We start from the raw sequence: 16,372 nt of genomic DNA on the forward strand, positions 1-16,372 counted from the left end.
GCGTTTGTTGCTTTTTGACCTCATCATCGACCGCTGGCCTGGGATTTCGTGCCGCTCGCTCTCTCATCCGTACTGCCCATCCGCCAACTTCCCCCACGACGCCCCTTCTCGTACATTCATGCTGTACGACCCCTCCACCGCAAAGCAATTGAAACCATGGCTTGTCCGGACGCTTGAGCCAATGTGCGTGGTCCTGCGGCTGACTGATGGAACGCAGCTAATGAACTGCCATAGCTGCGATGCTGAACCAGGTGCTTTGGCGGAGTACATTCTGGCCTTGTTGAAGCACAATGGCCCTGAGAGCGATCTGCGGAAGGAGTTGACCGTGCAGCTGGAAGAGTTCCTAGAAAAAGGTGCGTAGTAAGACCATGTTCCGAGGAACACCGGCTGACGCCACGATGCAGAGTGCTCTCGCTTCATTGACTCCCTCTTTGGCGTGCTCCGCTCCAAATCTTACCTTCCCTACGACGCGCAAGGCCCCGGAGATGCCGGGATCCCCATTCCTCTCGATGCGCTGGTCCCCTCCATCCCGGACGGCCCCAATCGTAATCGCAGGAAGCGCGACCTGGACGATGTCGACGACCGCGCACATCCCCCGAAGGGCCCGCGATTATCCCATGAGGCTGCACGCTACCGCGATCGTGACGCTGGAGGCGGCGCTTATGACCAACGGAACGGTCGCGGCAACTGGGCAGGACCAAGCAATCAGCCAATGAACGGCCCGGGTGGACCTATGGGCATGAACATGAACGGAGGGATGGGAATGAACCCGATGATGCAGGCGCAGATGCAGCAGGGCCGTGTGAGCTACCAGCCGCCGGATGCAGCGCGGAGAGGGCTTTGCAGGGATTACCACAGTCAGTCTTCTCGTATCCTTCCACCTGCTCTCGAGCTGACTGGCATCAGACCATGGCTACTGCTCAAGAGGCGACATGTGCAAGTACAGCCACGGAAACGAAGCCTTCGTCCCGGGAATGGCCATGGGCTTCCCAATGGGCGCCGCCGGCAATGGGTTCATGCCTATGATGATGAATGCCGCTGGCTTCACAGGTGATAACGCTGCATACGACCCGAATGATCCTGCTCTCGACATCCGCGTGCCAACTGCCCCTGCTGCTCTCCGCAATGGCGTCAATAACTCTCGCGCTCCCTACCTTCGCCGCGAACAACCGAACCAACGCATCCTGAACTCCTCCGGCGAGCTCCCCGTCATCCAAGATCTGACGCCTCAGAAAAAGCAGATGCAGCAGGCGGCACAGCAAAACGGCAACGGCGGGGGTTCGATGGACGAGTCGGCGAACGACGGGAGACCAAAACGCGGCAAGCGGGGGAGCGGTGCGACCAAGAAGGGCGCCAACTCCGCGGCCGAGCACTCAGCTGCTCTACGTCCTCCTCGAGGAAGCACGAAAACGCTCGTCGTGGAGAAGATACCCATGGAGCACCTCACAGTGGACGCGATCACGACGTGGTTTGCGCGTTTCGGCACCGTTACGCACGTCGCGATTGATCCCAACTCACGGCGAGTAGGCAACGGAAAGGCTCTGGTGTCTTTCGCCGACGTCCCGGATGCACAGAAGGCATGGAAATGCGAGGACGCCATTTTCGGGAACCGCTTCGTACGTGTGTTCTGGCATCGGCCCATGGAGGGGCATGGTCAGCGCGGTCTGCAGGCTCTGGAGAAGAGCGCGGACCAGGTTGCCCGCGTCAATGACATGGAGGACGTGAAGGCGACCCCGGCTGAAGCTACGAAGCCTCAACCTGCAGCTGCTCCCGCGAAGAAGCCGACAGGAGCCGCTGCAGCACTCGCCGCTCGCCAGGCTCTGCTTGAGAAGCAGATCGCCGAGCAGAAGGAGCTCATGGGCAAGCTCACTGCCCCGGGCACAACGACAGAGGAGAAGAAAGAGCTTATGGCGCGGCTTCGGACTCTCGGCGAGGAGATGAAGAAGCCCGCCGCGACGCCGGACGACGACCGCGAAAAGCAGGAACGCGAGCGGCTCGATAAGGAGCTCGAGCTCCACCATGCCGGCGGCGACGAGATGGAGGGGGTCAAGGAGGGTAGCGCCGACGGCGAGACGGCGGAGACGTTGAAGGCGAAGCTCGAGCGTCTGCGGTCGGAGGCAGCGAGCTTGGGCATCAACCCGGATGCACCGCTGTCGGCGCCGGCGCCGAGCTATCGCGGTGCTTACCGCGGGCGGGGACGTGGTAGGGGACGTGGGACGTTCTTCCGCGGAGGCGCACCTGGCAGCATGAAGCTGGACAATCGTCCAAAGAAGCTGGTGCTGAAGGGTGTTGGCGCGGATGGACTGGAGCATGCCAAGAACTGGTACCAGGTTGGTTATCTAGTTCTGTCGCCATACATTTGCTCATGTGTATGCAGTCTACTGGCCAGCTCGACACGATCGAGAAGAGGGACAATGGCGATGTGGTCGTTGGCTTCAAGTCGCGAGCTGCTGCTGAACAGGTCCGTCTTTAGTCCACTAATTGGAGATAGCATACTGATGATTCCTCAGGCGCTTGCTAAAGGCAACGACGTCCCATCTTTGGGCCACGTTACCATCGTCTGGCATGGTGCATCCGCGCCGACTGCAACGCAATCATCAGCGTCCGCCGCAACGTCCAAGGGTGCTACGCCAGCGCCCGACCACGCTTCTCAGCCTACGGAGCAAGGAGAAACCGGTCATTCGTACTCGCCAGGACCAGAAGCGTCCTACTCGGGCGGAGCTGATTGGCATGACGATGTCGACGAAGCTGACATGGGGATGTGAATGTAGAGTGCCCCGTACGATGATCACGCAGCAGTTCCTCGAAGGAAGGAGAATAATAGTCATGCATGCATCGTTTACTTATTTTATTGCTGTACTACCTTACGCCGCCTTCGCAAAGAATCGTGCTCGGGTTCCCCGTGCGTCTGGAACCCGTAGCTTGTAGGCACCTATCCGTTTGAGAAGGTATCTCAAGTCTTGCACGAGAGTCAGGCAGGCTATCGCCCCTGGCGATAATCGCGTGCGGGCATGTGTGGCGCACGCGATTCGGCAAGCCCCGCACGGAAGCAAACGGCTCACGGAAGCAAATGCTCCTTGCTCGCGATCATGGTCTCGATTTCGCGCAACGCCCGCCGCCACGGCAGCAAGCCTCAGGACCGCCGAAGCATGAGGATTGCGACCCCATTTCTCCTCTCTCATCAGCCCATTGAGGCCCGATATGGATTTTTCGACGATCTCCGTCGACCAGCGGACACCGCTTAGCGCGCTCCTTGCGATGCGTTCCCAGCGTTGCTTTGTTCGATGCCGCGCCCTTGCGGTCCCTGCTTCCCATGACTCAGAAATCAGACATATTCTGCTCACTTTTCAACATCTACGCACAACCTTTCGACACCATACGGGGTAGCGTCGAGCCCAGCAACGTCGCGGAGTCAGGTGCGTGATGCATCGATGAGGACTGTGGCAGCAGGCTTCCATTTTCTCCCAGAGCTGCGTCCCCGCCGCGCCGATGAGCCACTCACGGCCTGCGGTAGCCGCGCGTAGGCCGCGAGGTATAGCGGGCGATAACGGTGTGGCGCCGATGTCGCCTGCTCGCGAACGCAGAGTACGCAGGGGACCCTGCACGCTCCTCCCACGCGAACGAGGGCTAATTGTTTTTCGTGTCCCGCTAGCGCCCGTACGGTGCGCCGGGTCGGAGATAATTACCCTTGGTCCAGCCGTGGTGGGAACGGTGCAGCAATTTCGCGAGCATGCCCGCTGCAGTCTGCGAGCGCTGTAGCACGTTTGGCGTCCCCCTCAAAGCTAGCACGCTATCAGACTACATAGGCATGTATGGGCAGCCTTCTACTACTCACGAATGAAAGCTATCTATCCATCGCGGGCCCACTGTCTGCAATACACCTGCTGTCAGGTGGCGATGGCTGCATCCCACGGTAGCACGCTGGGCGGTCTTCGCACTGATATCCTGGGGTCCCCGCCGGGAACTCGGCCGGCCCACCTGCTGCCGGTCCTCCACACAATTGCAATTTGAACGCCCTATAAAGGGCGCCTTTCCTTGCTTTCTTCCCCCTCTCACCGAACCCCCATCAGCCAACGAGCGCCGAAGTCGAACTACCCCTCATCCTACTCTGAACTTTGGCCCATCCTACCTTTCGTCGCGATGATCAGCACTCCGAAGCCCTTGGGCGTCAGCGCCTCCAACATAAAGAAGAGGGTCGTCGCGAAGCTTGCCACGACCTTCAAAGTCAAGCCCCGCTTCTCGAGCAACCAGTCGCCCGACGATGTGGCAGACAGCTTCGAGGAGTGTAGCTTCGACAGCCGCGGTCGCATCAGCGAGGGTAGGTTGCATTCGCTAATGTGGCGCGGACATCCATTGACGCCTACCATTACCAGTCGTCCAGAATGTGAAGGACACCTCCACGCTGACCACCGCGATGGCCAACATCGGCCTGCAACCACCCACGGACAATGTCCAGGCCTCCGAGCCCACCACCGACGCCGTTTCCTCTACGGAGGGCGGCCCATCCACCCCTATTCCAACCCCCGCTACCGCCATCGGCAACACTGCCTCAGGTGGGTTAGATCATCTAACGTCAGCGCTTCGTTATGCTTATCATCTATCGCAGCCGATGTTATCGATGATGCCCAGGCTTCGTCGGCCCCCGTCCCATCTACCACTACTATTGCTACCACTACCACCACTACCACCACCACCCCAACTACCCCTTGCATCGTCAAGCCTGTGCCGGTGACGCGTGAGTACCACGTCCCTCTTCGACATGATTCCTCGCTAACGCCCATCTAGCCGTCCCCTACTCAGTCTTCCAGGAAGGCTGCAGGATCGCCGCCGACCAGCTTCGCGACCGCGCGTCCCCGCGCCGCGACACCCGCCGCTACAGCCCGCTCTCCTCGCGCAGCGGCAAGACCACCACGAGGGACCGCGTCCGCGCCATACGCGGCCTGTCCGACGACGAGTCCGACGACAGCGCCTACAGCGTCCGGTCCCCGTCGCCCAAGCACGCCCTCGGGCACCTGCTCAACGAGCAGGACATCGCGCCCGTCTCGCGCGAGGCCTCGCCTTCGCCGGCCTACGCCGCTGTCGCCGCCGCCGCCGCCGCTGCCGTTCAGCCTGAGGCTGTTGACGACGCTACCCACCACGAGGCCGCGCGCGCCGAGCTCGCCGATGACGAGGGCGACGAGTCGAGCGTCAAGAAGACCAAGGTCACCACCGCTCGCACCACCAGCCTTGACACGCGCAAGGTCCGCCAGAAGGCCTCCGCGATGGTTCGCAAGCTGGACAACGGCAGCCGCCACGCCGTGCAGAAGAGGAAGAAGGCCTCTGCCAGGCGCCCGGTCAAGAAGAATATCCACCCACCCGCCTGCTTCTTGTGGGCCCTTTATTTCAACCGGGTTGCCGATGGCACCGCGACGGAGGAGGACAGGAAGTATGTTGAGCAGCAGGAGCGAGAGCAGTACGGGGCGATGAGCGATGAGGAGGAGGAGGAAAGCGAGGAGGAGAGGTGCGAGGAGGAGGCGAGAGGTGTTACGGGGGAGAGGATGGGCGAGGAGGAGAGTGACGAGGAGGAGTCGGAGATGGAGGAGGTCATGGGCGCCGACGACTCGTTCGTCGTGTGTTTCAGCCTCTCGCCCGCGTCGTTTTCGGACGACGAGGAGATGGACAGCTCGGAGGACGAGTTCCTGGGCGCCGTGCCCGGGTACGTCGACTTCGGCCACGGAGACGCCGCCTACCCTGCCTTCAGCTACCTCGCCCCGGGCGAGTACGCGAAGGGCGGCTACGGCCCCTGGGAGGCGCGCGAGGACACGTACATGGACGGCAGCGACTACGCCTACCCCTACACCTACCCCCACTCGAACGGCGGCATGGACAGCGGCGACCGCGGCGACTTCGAGGAGGACGCGGCGATGGACGACGCGGACGGCGAGGCGGGCTACGCGGCGGCGGCGGGGGGTAAGTACGCGGCGTACCAACCCATGCTGGTGGGGCGGGGCGCGATGTACGGCGGCTGGTGCGGAGCCGCGATCGAGCTCGCCTAGATGGCCCCTTATGAGGGCCCGGCTTGGGGCCGGGCTGTAGCACTCGCGGTGAGGATGCGCTCGCTGGCTCGCTTAGGCTGAGCGTCCCTGACCATTCGGCCTCTGGGTTCTGCGTTGCGCTCGAGCTTCCTGCCAATGCTTAGTGCCCAATTCAATGTCATGTCTGATATCGTCGGCTAACGTCCAGATTCCTTGTTCTCGTCAACGTCTTCTGCAACAACATCCATCGTCACCTTCACCATCCACCACCACCACTATTCTCATCGCTGCGCCGTCCTCGTGTCCCAACTCCATGTCCATCTCCCCCGGCCTCGGTACTGTTACTTATAGGTAAGTTTCCTATCCTCTCTCGCCTCGGCCTCTTTGCTGACCATCTCCCCAGATTACTTACTGTCGTGTTATCAACCAAGAGCGCTCAATCATCGCTTTCAAGCTCTGTATCACTAGCTACCCGGTCTCGCTATCACCAACCGTGCTCCCAAGGGACACGAGTATATCTCATTGTTTTCTTTTCTCTGCTTTCCCGTCTCTCTCATCTCGCTATCCTCACAAACACCCACAAATCTCACAAAAACAGTTCTCGAGTTCCGATATATACAGGACGGACGGTCGCTGCACTGCAGCGCATATACCTACTTACATACAGGACACGGTCTTGGACCGTCGTCACCGCCGCCTCTCGAAGTCTCCGAAGTCTGCCGATTGCTTTCTACTACTATACTTATCTTGTTTTCGTGCTCGTCTGCTTACTGCATAATCAATTGCGCTGCTCTGGTCTCCTCTGCCTTGCGTGTGACGAGTGAAGCAACTGAACTTGGAGACCTTCAGTACCTGGGAATAGACTTGACCTTCGACTTCTCTGCCTCAATTGGCTTCGATCGAGTCAATCACCCCTTCTGGCTGATAGACGAAGGTAGGAAACGAAGGTGTTCTTCTATTGAATGACTGCTAGTGCTGCAAGGTAGTGTGTCGTGCGTGCGCATACAAGACTATGTACAAGAAACGTTGTCCTGCGTCGGATTAGATGGGTGCGTATGTTACAACCTCGGCGCCCATGATGCGTCTCGCGCACGTACGACGGACCTCGCCGCGTCCAGTGGGGTTCTCCGGGTTCGTCTGGGGCACTTAACGCGCCTGGTGCATCTGGTGCTCTATTCGGGTGCGTCTAGTCGCCTTCGCTGTCGTGCCAGCACTTTCGCCTTTTCTTCTCCTTCTACCCTAGTTGCGACCGCGCTTGTGGCGGTCCTGCGTCCCCGGGAGGCAAGGTGGCGGCGCGTCGAGGATCGTCGCGTCGTAAATCCTCGCCAGGGACCGTGAGCGGGGGATATGTACCCGAGCGGACGTACATAGACGGTACGCGCGGTACTGGCGGCAGATCTGGAGATGGAGAAGAGTACGGAGATGCCTCGGTGGAATTCGACAGCGAGGAGGGACCAGGGGAACGAGAGCGGGATGGCGAGCGGCGGGTGCTGGACGTCGAGCGGTGGGATGCGGAAGGTGCCAAATGCGACATGGTCGACATCGAACCTGCATGTGGCGTTAGCAAACGTGTACGAGATGACGAGGGTACGAGAAGCCTGTCAGACTCAATTTGATGGCGCCGACAGACAGGGGCGGATAATAATGAACGCGACTCACCGACGCTGCTGGACGACTGGCGCGAGGGCTCGACGCCGTCGTGTCGGTACGGCGCGGGCACCCACTTGTCGGCGATGCTGGCATCGCTCACCGAGTACATCGAGCCGCGGAGTTCGGCGGGATATGCGCCGGGGGCAAGGGGCGCGGGGAGTACGATCTGTATCTGCGAGCCTCGGGGGCCCATCGCCCGGCTGGTGCGGGAGAAGGTCGTGCTCCCACTCGCCGTGGACGTAGGTCGGGTGTGCGAGATGAAGCGAGGGCGGGGGCGTGCGGAGTACGTCGACGAGGGAGAGGGGGACGGCGGAGTGTCATGGCCGGACGAGCTCTGGCCAGAGCTGAATGGCGGGTGCGGCGGCAGCGTGGTATCATTCGCGTCCATCGGCGGCTGGTAGAGCGAGCCCTCATCCGAGCTCGCCCCGCTCTCCGACGGCCCGAGCGAGTCGTGCCGAGACGGCGACGGCGGTGCGAGCAGGCTCGCGTCGCTCACGCTCACCGTGTACTGGCTGGCGATCCGGGCAGCTACCAAGGTGTCCTTGCGCTGCCGATGGTGCGCGAGCGGCTGCGGCGGGGGGAGCGGCGCCTTGTTGCGGCGGGCGCGCTGGCGGGCGAGTTGGATGCAGCGGACGAGGCCGGCGAGGAGGATGAGCCCGCCCACGGCGCCGCAGGACGCGGCGATGATGAGGTTGTCGCGCGAGAGCCCGGTCGTGGCGCGCGCGTAGACGGGCATGGCGGGGCAGGAGGGGCAGGGAGCGTGTGGGGGCAACGAGCGGTAGGTGGCGGTCTGGAGGGGGAGCGGACAGAACGATGTCCTTGACAAGTCCGCAAATGGCGATGATCGCAGCAGGACCCCGGAATATACGCACAAAGGCCGTCCTGGAAAATCCGGCTCTGGCGCCCATTTATCCACTTTTTTTTTGGGTCCCCGACCCCCAGATTTATCCGTTTTCTGGGACGGCCTCTCGGGACCCCCAGAATTTATCCGTTTTCTCGGGACGGCCTCAAAAATGGCAATAAAATCGGGAAAAATCTGATTTTTTTCTTCCAGGGTCCCTACGCGCTCTGCGCGTAGCGTCTGCAACAAAAGAAGGCTGAGAAGTACAAAAGAGAGAGCTTATTGCCTCCCATACCCATTCGAGGTGCTACCACACACCGCTGTCCTTCGAAATATCGAGCCTGCCAATGGTCTACTAGAAGGTGCCAATGGGCACAGGGAGGCTATCTAGGGTGCTACTGCCCGCTGTAAGAGAACGGCCACTTAGCTTACCGGTATCGCGTGCGTCTGGTCTGAGGGTAGGTCGGCGGTTCGAATCGACCGTCCGATATCCACTTTTTCGGCACGGCCTCCCTGTCTCCCCTGTGTATACCCGCGTTTTTGGACCGGCCTCCAAGCCCTCAGGCCCCCGATTTGACCGTTTTTTGGACCGGCCTACCGGCCGGAAGCCCCACGATTTATCCGCACCGCTGGACGGCCTATGTGCGTATATTCCGGGGTCCTATCGCAGCGAACCGGCCGAGCGAGCACGTGGCTTAGGTGGCTTATCCCCGTTTGCGTCTTCCCTTGCGTCAATAGGGCCGACCTGAAGTTCAACTTCGCGCTGCACCGTCTACGGGCAGGGCTTGCAGCAGTGAAAGCGTTAGACAACCAGTGCAGGGAATAATGATGGGCTAGGCCTAATTCTGCATCATATTCACGGATTTCCCCACCTGACGACGAGCGCGCTTCCTGCATGGGCTTGATGTGCGTACGCAGCATTTTCTCCCATGCCTTCGCAAGCGACCGGACGAATATGAGCACCAAATATACCGTGCCATCGTTGGGCATCGTGTTACACATTGCACAACGACCTGCTACACTCAATCGACGTCAACTTGTCCTTCCTTCTTCCTTCCCCTCCTGCGCATCCTGCTGAACAGGCGCAGACCCTCCTACCAATTCCGGGAACAGCTCACACAGTACTCTCTCCAGAATCATCACCACCAAATGCATATTACATGCTGCGTCTGAGAACGGGTCGAGCGCAGCGCCAATGATTGCTGGCGGGTCCGGACCCAGGAAGTAGGGCAATATTCGAGCAGCAGAACCATTAGGGGGCTGCCACTGCGTTATACGCTCGCGCGTGCGTGCTTGCTCCTCAGGCGTCGGATCCGGGGGAGACGGCTGTGGGTAGCCGTTGGGGAAGAGCAGGCGTTTGCCCGTGCGTACGAGGGTGAGGACAAGATCGCCGGAAAGAGACTGAGAAAGCGTGTGGCGGAGGAATCTGGGAACTTTGTCAGCATGATGCATGTATAACGTTTCCGAAAGGCGCTTACTTGTCGAGGAATGGCTGCGCCGCGCTCGCGCTCAGGTGCGCGGAGGACATGATGGTGCGCGCCGCAAGACGGTCGTCGGTCATGAACAGCTCTTCGACCAAGTTCAGCGCCGGTGACGCGTAGTCGCCCACTCCATCCCCCGTCTCCGCATCCGCCGGCTCCCCCGGTGTTGGCGCAGAAGATGCCACGGACGAAACCGAGGGCGTTGGCGAGATGATTGGCGTCACCGAGATTGACGCGGGTATAGATGTCGGAGGCGAGAGCTGGGGTATTCGAGGAGAGGAGGATAAAGACGGAGATGGATGAGGGGAATTAGCGGCGGACTCATTGACGAGCTTGACAGTATGGGCGACGCGCTTGTAGGCATGGGTGAGGGCGAGGCAGGCGGTGGAGATGGCCTGAATGGTGGAGAGAAAGAGAACGATGAGGCGGTGGAAAGAGAAGCCTTGGCTTTCGGGAGTGGTCTGCGCGCGAGGCGAGGGAGGCTAGGTAAAAGAGCAGTACTATATCAGCATGGTGCAGCGCAGATACCAGACGAGTAGCGCACCTGAGCAGCCTCATCCAGCTTCAACTGGTCAAGGATGACCTTGTTGATGAACCAAGGCTGCGTGACCCTCGGCAGTATATCATTCGCGACGATCTTCACGATGATCTCGCGCACAATGAAGCGCTCCGCCTCCGGCGCATAGTCCTTCGCAGGTAGCACAGCCTTCAAGATCTGGTCCACCACCTGCCTGAAGTACTCGTCGTGCACCCCGCCCTCCGGCGTCACAGCGAGATGTGGCTGCAGCTGGTGAAAGAGCTGCGAGAGGCCCAGGGCGCCGCCCGACGCGTACGCGGAGCGTGCTTTGCGTTCGGCGTCCCGGTAGTCGCGTATGTGTTGTGTTACAAGGATGGGGAGGTCGTGCAGCAAGAGGGGCGCGGCATCGGCAGCCAACAATCGTGCTTCCAGCGCGCGCAGAACATGGGTCAGAATCCTGGTAATATCCGGCAGAAACTCCTTGTCATAGCGCGTAATCTTCGTCCACCAGGGGTTCACAAAGGCTCTCAAGGCCAGTGCAATAAAGTCGTACAGTTCGTCATCAAGTTCGGGGGGTCGTGAGGGCGTGAGCAGTAATGGAGGCAGGGCATTCGTGGTGAGGTGGGGGAAGAGCAGGCGTTTGGCGAGGGGGACGGGTCCAGCGGAAGCCTTTGTTCGTGATCGCTTGTCGCTGGCGCCGGATGCGATAGAGCGCGCGTTCGGAGGACGGCGGGCCTCCAGCGCCATGGTGGCGGCACGGCGGGGGAGCGGGGAGGTGATCAGGTTCAGGCGCGTCGGCCCGGAAGCCGGCCGCGGGGGCGCTTTGTGGCGCCGCCGAGCCGCTTGTGGCTCGATACCATCGCTGACATCAGGATGGCGAACCATGTCTCTTCGTGCGCTACCACCACTGTCTGCCCTCGCAAGGGGGGCAAGGTCATCACTCAGATCGTCTACGAGGCCGCTGTGTGCTAAGAATGCCCATAATCGCCGTGGATATGCGACCATTACCCCCTCGATCCTGGAGCCGCGCCCACCGCCAGAGCCCCCGCTGAACCCTCATGCACTCCTCAGCGAGCACGGTACTCCAGGACCTAGCCAAACACCCAATCTCAATCCCTCCGATTCTCCCCCCATTCCTCAAGACACCCTCTCCGACCTCGACGCGCGCATCCTCCAAATCGTCCGCGACGAGCGCACGGGTATCTCCCTTCCCTCCCTCCTGGCCCAGTTCGACGACCGGGTGGGTGATGTGCTGCCTACCGCGCTCAAGTACGAGCCGAGTCCCGCCGCGGATAGAAGAGTATGGTTCAGCGAGCGCGGCGCCCCCGGCGTGGTCGCGATCGCGCACGCGACGGGGGAGGGGACCGTGAGGGTGTGCTCGGGGTTTGCGCTCGAGCAGACGCGGCCGGATGAGAGCGGACAACTGTTCGTGACGTGCGCGCATACGTTGGAGGAGGTGGGAGGACGAATCAACGAGCTTGGTATGGAGATACTGACCGTATCGCAGATGCGCCGCGCTGCCGCCGAGTCGCAGTCGGGGAGCGGGACGTTCGTGGTCGCGAAGCGCGGGGACGACGATATGGTCGTCTACCGCGCAATCGCGATCCCCTCGGCTCTCCCGCGCTCGGATGTGATGCTCCTGCGCGCGATCCCGCTGAAGGACGCCCCGCGCCGCGTTGCCGCCAGTTCCTTCCAGACGGGAGCGCAGTCGACAGTGACGCTGCATGGCACATCTGCGTCTGGAGAGCAGATCTACTCGGGTACTCCTCTGCCGCATCAGTCTGGCCCGCTCTTCCGGAACAGCGCGTCATCTTCCAATGCATCTCCGCCTTGGGTCAATACCACTTCTCCATCACTGGCCGCATCCACTACGTCCTCACTCCTTTCCACTCTTCCCGTGAGTCCCTATCCCGTACACCCTGGCACGCGTATCCGCGCACATTTCGTGCGTCACACGCCGCCTGTCCTAGGTGAGGAGGGCTGGGTGCCTTGGGTGGGCGGCATGTGGAGCAAGTGGGTCAGTGGGCAGGTGGTCGGGTACAGGGACTTTGCAGGGAAGGAGGCTAAGGTGAGTGGAGGTCGATTCATTCCTTTAGTCATCTCTGACTCCGTCTTCCCTTCAAAGCCCGGCACCTACGACTCCCTCTCGCACCTCCTCTTCGAGCCTATCCCATCCCCGGGATCGAGCGGCGGCCCGATCGTAGACGAGGAGACAGGCGCGGTGGTAGGCATAGTGCTCGGTGCGCGCATGGACAGTACCAGGATCGATGGAATGAGGGGCTGGGGTGTACCCGCGGAGACGGTTCTGGAGGTGAGTTGGGACCGTATTCTCCTTGTGCACGGGGAGTTCTCTTTGTAGACGATATGATACTGATATGCGTTCGCAGATGTTCAGCTTGCCAGGGCTGGAGGGCAAGCAGTGAGTGTAGACGATTCATCGCGGACGACTGTAGACTATACATATATCCCGTCGACCTTGTACAATATTGCCATTGGATTCTCGTTCCTTTCCCCTTCGTGCGGTCGGTTGTAGTCGAGTCAGTCTGTACTATCAGTCAGTAGACCGGTACAGGATCCGACTAAATGGCCTTACAACCTCGCTACGCCCACGGGCGCCTAAGTTCAGCTTCGGCCCTCGATAAGCACGACGGCCGACGCGCCGACGACGCCGACCAACAGTGATCGGCGGCGAATCCGCTGACCGTCGGACGGAGTCAGACTCGAGTGTACTGTCATACATGTCCTCCTTTTCTCTCTTTATCTTGACGTTGTAGTGACTCGAGATTGGGTCCTTATATACAGCGGTCTATCCAGTCGGCGACTTGTCCTCACCGACTTCACTTGACTCTACCCCCCACACGTTCCCTCCTCCTACCACCATGTCTCGCCTCGCCGCGCCCCTGCGCGCATCGTCCCGCGCACTCGGCGCTTCCTCAAAAGTCGTTGCCTCTTCTACTTCGCGCGCCCTCCTCCGTCCCGCTGCAAGGAATGCGACCCGCGCGCTCAGCACGACCCCTGCGAGGAGAGGTGCCGCGCCGGACCCCATGACCGGCGAGCTGTTCACGCTCCCGGATATCAACGTGCGTGAAGTACTGGTTGAGCAGTAAAGGGGTATAATCCTGACGAAGGAGTATAACACACCTCATAGCCCAACAACCTGGTGATCAAGAAGAACCCGAACCCGAAGGCGCCCCCTCCGTCGAATCAGCTCGCGTTCGGCCACACTTTTGTACGTGCTATGCGGGCTACTGGGAGGAGTGTATGCTGACGGGGCTTTGTACACAGACTGACCATATGTTGACGGTCCCCTGGGACGCTACCAAGGGCTGGGGCACGCCGACGATCGAGCCTTGTGCGTATGTTCCCCCCTTGCCTTTTCTCCATCATCGCTCTCCTTCCCCCTCCCCTCATTACCTCACCTTCCGTCTCTACTTCTTAGACACGTCTCCCTCGTACCTACGCCGACTATCGAGCTAACTCCTACCTTCAGATGGCCCCTTCCACCTCGAGCCCTCCTCTACCGTGCTTCACTACGCGCAGACGCTCTTCGAGGGCATGAAGGCGTACCGGGATGACAACGGCAAGGTCACGCTCTTCCGTCCGGACATGAACATGAAGCGGATGAACAACAGCGCGCAGAGGTTGGCGCTGCCGGTGCGTGTATACTCGTTCCGATGATCTTGAGCAGTATTAACTGAGATATACCACAGACTTTCAGCGGCGACGCCGTTCTCGAGCTCATCAAGAAGCTCGTTGCGCTTGACAAGCACTGGATCCCACAGGAGCCAGGCCACAGCTTGTACATACGCCCTACTCTGAGTACGCCCTCTTCGGTTCTCGTTATCTAACTCGATTAAACACTCTTCTAGTTGGCAACCAAAAGTCCATCGGCGTCGGTCCCCCGAACGAGGCTCTCCTCTTCGTCATCTGCAGTCCCGTTGGTCCGTACTATGCACAGGGCTTCAAGCCCGTAGCCCTCTACGGCACCACGGAGTTCTCGCGCGCGTACCCGGGAGGTGTGTGCCCCCTTGATTCCAGGAGTGACTTGAGCGCTGACCGTGGGCCCTCCTCATAGGTACCGGCGCGTACAAGCTCGGCGCCAACTACGCCCCAGGCGTCCTCGCTCAGAAGTTCGCCGCGACAAAGGGCTACGCGCAGAACTTGTGGTTGTTCGGCGAGGAGAACTACCTGACGGAGGTCGGGACGATGAACTTGTTCGTGGTACTGAAGAAGCCTGATGGCAGTGAGTATTCTCTCCTTCCAATCTGCAGCAACGGCTGACCACCTTATCCTCCAGCCACCGAACTCGTCACCCCGCCCCTCGACGGCATGATCCTCCCCGGCGTGACGCGCGACTCCGTGCTCGCGCTCGCCCGCGAGCACGTCGCTGGCCAGAAGATCCCCGACCTCCCGGACAACCTCGTCGTGTCTGAGCGCCCGATCAAGATGGCGGAGGTGCAGCAGGCGGCGAGGGACGGGACGCTTGTGGAAATGTTTGGTGCGGGTGAGTAGATGTTTTCCTTTACGCTGTCTTCCGACGCCTCGAGGGGGATCCTTCGACTGTTGAGCGGAATCCACCAACTATCTGAGCGGAATCCTTCAACTCTTTGAGCGGGAGATAGCGGTGATCTAGGACATTGCTGACAATACTTCCTCGCAGGTACCGCCGCAGTCATTAGCCCCGTGAACAAGGTCGGCTTCAAGGGCGAGGACATCCACATCCCGACCGGCGAGGACGGCATGGGCCCGCTCTCGCGCCCGATCTGGAAGCACCTCACCGGCATCCAGCGCGGCGCGATCCCGAGCTTGTGGTCGGTGGAGGTCGCGTGAGGAAGTCGTTCGCTAAAAGGACGCTCTCGCGAAAATATAAGACGATTTGCTGTATCTAGGGGTATGTGGAACAGGACTTGGTTTTGCTTAAGTGCATGTGCGTGCGGACGAAGCACAAGACAAGACCGTTCTCTACGCAAATTATAGTGTACGACAGCTCAAGAGGATGACATCGCGTTGGTCTGGTAAGCTTTCCATCTGAAGGTTGACCTTGGTGTCCTGCTCACTTTACAGCCGCCCGCTCTCGACCTCGCGCTCACCATGACTGATGTCAATTCAACCACGCTGGCGGCTGCAGTCACCCTTCAGTTCCACGCATTCTGATCCTCCGTGTCACCCTCTTTCCACCCATGTTCAGTCGAAGGTCTTCGCGCCTTACACTGCTGCACGAGGTGCTCTCACGCAAGTCGAGGCTGCCTAAAGCTTGAACTATCCCAGGTATGTATGTGTTACGTGGGCTCACCTGCTGCTCGCTTCGTGAGTCCCACGTTCTGTCGAGCACCCACATTCTGATCCCCGCGCTCTCAAGGGCGCGGGAGCTTGCGGTTTCGTCCTAGGCTCAGGCCACAATGTCATAGGCTGAGGCTAGCAGCGGCGTGTGTGCTAGGCTATCACATTATTTTGTGGCGGCGGCAGACTCGGGGTTGCCTCCCGTTTGCATCGGCGAGATACGTAGGATTCGCAGCCGCCCTCTCGACGGTCGTCTTGAAGGAATGTGGCACGACATTCCACAGAGACTAAGTACTGGCGAGATCGGGTAGCCAGGCATCCTATCGTTTGCTGAAGCGAAGGGCATTATCACTATGGCCAACAAGCCCTGAATTATGCGACCGATCTACAATGATTGCCTGGTAAGCAGCTATTCTCTACGCTATGATAGATGCTGAGGGAAAGGGACAGATCCTGTAGGGTAACGGGCTAGGTGAGCCTCACTAATTGTGTTTGAGGTGGGTTGGCGCCCATGGGTAGCCACCCTACATACCTGCTCCTTCGTCCACTCTCACCCTTTTTCGCCAGCTTGAAGAGTCCGCGACAGGCA

The 16,372-nt window shown here is 60.2% G+C and overlaps 8 protein-coding genes across 8 annotated transcripts; 6 read left to right on the forward strand and 2 right to left on the reverse strand.

Moving 5' to 3' along the window:
• The first annotated feature begins 6 nt into the window (after positions 1–6).
• SCHCODRAFT_02530778 (uncharacterized protein) lies at positions 7–2,933 on the forward strand. Its single transcript, XM_003038406.2, has 6 exons — positions 7–183; positions 235–353; positions 405–857; positions 907–2,330; positions 2,378–2,461; positions 2,511–2,933. The coding sequence occupies exons 1-6, from the start codon at positions 119–121 to the stop codon at positions 2,763–2,765; spliced, it is 2,400 nt and encodes a 799-aa protein (XP_003038452.1). The 5' UTR covers positions 7–118; the 3' UTR covers positions 2,766–2,933.
• A 180-nt stretch (positions 2,934–3,113) lies between these two features.
• Positions 3,114–3,416, forward strand: SCHCODRAFT_02612812 (uncharacterized protein). The gene has a single exon (XM_050344561.1). The coding sequence runs from the start codon at positions 3,202–3,204 to the stop codon at positions 3,385–3,387; it is 186 nt and encodes a 61-aa protein (XP_050202437.1). The 5' UTR covers positions 3,114–3,201; the 3' UTR covers positions 3,388–3,416.
• Positions 3,417–4,140: 724 nt separating this feature from the next.
• Positions 4,141–6,035, forward strand: SCHCODRAFT_02488038 (uncharacterized protein; the record flags this gene model as incomplete). The annotated part of the gene is made up of 4 exons (XM_003038405.1): positions 4,141–4,318; positions 4,374–4,553; positions 4,607–4,735; positions 4,786–6,035. 4 exons carry the CDS (start codon positions 4,141–4,143, stop codon positions 6,033–6,035), a joined length of 1,737 nt encoding a protein of 578 aa, XP_003038451.1.
• Positions 6,036–6,944: 909 nt separating this feature from the next.
• On the reverse strand, positions 6,945–8,469 carry SCHCODRAFT_02612816 (uncharacterized protein; the record flags this gene model as incomplete). Its single annotated transcript, XM_003037057.3, has 2 exons — positions 7,674–8,469; positions 6,945–7,562 (listed from the first exon to the last, which is right to left on the reverse strand). Coding segments are annotated over exons 1-2 (1,036 nt in total), but the record flags the coding sequence as incomplete, so codon positions are not given.
• A 333-nt stretch (positions 8,470–8,802) lies between these two features.
• SCHCODRAFT_02612817 (uncharacterized protein) lies at positions 8,803–9,169 on the forward strand (the record flags this gene model as incomplete). Its single annotated transcript, XM_050344562.1, has 1 exon — positions 8,803–9,169. A coding segment is annotated over exon 1 (294 nt), but the record flags the coding sequence as incomplete, so codon positions are not given.
• A 279-nt stretch (positions 9,170–9,448) lies between these two features.
• Positions 9,449–11,275, reverse strand: SCHCODRAFT_02612820 (uncharacterized protein). The gene is made up of 3 exons (XM_003037056.2): positions 10,531–11,275; positions 9,984–10,468; positions 9,449–9,931 (listed from the first exon to the last, which is right to left on the reverse strand). Exons 1-3 carry the CDS (start codon positions 11,248–11,250, stop codon positions 9,538–9,540), a joined length of 1,599 nt encoding a protein of 532 aa, XP_003037102.2. The 5' UTR covers positions 11,251–11,275; the 3' UTR covers positions 9,449–9,537.
• Positions 11,276–11,378: 103 nt separating this feature from the next.
• Positions 11,379–13,020, forward strand: SCHCODRAFT_02612824 (uncharacterized protein). The gene is made up of 4 exons (XM_003038404.2): positions 11,379–11,959; positions 12,011–12,571; positions 12,629–12,814; positions 12,891–13,020. The coding sequence occupies exons 1-4, from the start codon at positions 11,387–11,389 to the stop codon at positions 12,924–12,926; spliced, it is 1,356 nt and encodes a 451-aa protein (XP_003038450.1). The 5' UTR covers positions 11,379–11,386; the 3' UTR covers positions 12,927–13,020.
• Positions 13,021–13,234: 214 nt separating this feature from the next.
• SCHCODRAFT_02612826 (branched-chain amino acid aminotransferase II) lies at positions 13,235–15,487 on the forward strand. The gene is made up of 9 exons (XM_003038403.2): positions 13,235–13,583; positions 13,652–13,732; positions 13,789–13,855; positions 13,994–14,157; positions 14,214–14,322; positions 14,373–14,519; positions 14,579–14,746; positions 14,801–15,007; positions 15,164–15,487. The coding sequence occupies exons 1-9, from the start codon at positions 13,383–13,385 to the stop codon at positions 15,331–15,333; spliced, it is 1,314 nt and encodes a 437-aa protein (XP_003038449.1). The 5' UTR covers positions 13,235–13,382; the 3' UTR covers positions 15,334–15,487.
• Positions 15,488–16,372: the final 885 nt, after the last annotated feature.

Source organism: Schizophyllum commune (genome assembly GCF_000143185.2).
Source record: "Schizophyllum commune H4-8 unplaced genomic scaffold SCHCOscaffold_2, whole genome shotgun sequence".
NCBI lineage: Eukaryota > Fungi > Basidiomycota > Agaricomycetes > Agaricales > Schizophyllaceae > Schizophyllum > Schizophyllum commune.

Coding starts and splice junctions, on each gene's coding strand:
- SCHCODRAFT_02530778 (XM_003038406.2), top strand. CDS start 119: ATGCTGTACGACCCCTCCACCGCAAAGCAATTGAAACCATGGCTTGTC. Junction 858..906: donor GCTTTGCAGGGATTACCACA/GTCAGTCTTCTC, acceptor GACTGGCATCAG/ACCATGGCTACTGCTCAAGA. Junction 2,462..2,510: donor CGCGAGCTGCTGCTGAACAG/GTCCGTCTTTAG, acceptor ATGATTCCTCAG/GCGCTTGCTAAAGGCAACGA.
- SCHCODRAFT_02612812 (XM_050344561.1), top strand. CDS start 3,202: ATGGATTTTTCGACGATCTCCGTCGACCAGCGGACACCGCTTAGCGCG.
- SCHCODRAFT_02612820 (XM_003037056.2), bottom strand. CDS start 11,250: ATGGCGCTGGAGGCCCGCCGTCCTCCGAACGCGCGCTCTATCGCATCC. Junction 10,469..10,530: donor AGCTGGATGAGGCTGCTCAG/GTGCGCTACTCG, acceptor TCTTTTACCTAG/CCTCCCTCGCCTCGCGCGCA. Junction 9,932..9,983: donor GCGCAGCCATTCCTCGACAA/GTAAGCGCCTTT, acceptor CAAAGTTCCCAG/ATTCCTCCGCCACACGCTTT.
- SCHCODRAFT_02612824 (XM_003038404.2), top strand. CDS start 11,387: ATGTCTCTTCGTGCGCTACCACCACTGTCTGCCCTCGCAAGGGGGGCA. Junction 11,960..12,010: donor GCGCGCATACGTTGGAGGAG/GTGGGAGGACGA, acceptor ACCGTATCGCAG/ATGCGCCGCGCTGCCGCCGA. Junction 12,572..12,628: donor TTGCAGGGAAGGAGGCTAAG/GTGAGTGGAGGT, acceptor TTCCCTTCAAAG/CCCGGCACCTACGACTCCCT.
- SCHCODRAFT_02612826 (XM_003038403.2), top strand. CDS start 13,383: ATGTCTCGCCTCGCCGCGCCCCTGCGCGCATCGTCCCGCGCACTCGGC. Junction 13,733..13,788: donor TCGCGTTCGGCCACACTTTT/GTACGTGCTATG, acceptor CTTTGTACACAG/ACTGACCATATGTTGACGGT. Junction 14,323..14,372: donor GTACATACGCCCTACTCTGA/GTACGCCCTCTT, acceptor ACACTCTTCTAG/TTGGCAACCAAAAGTCCATC.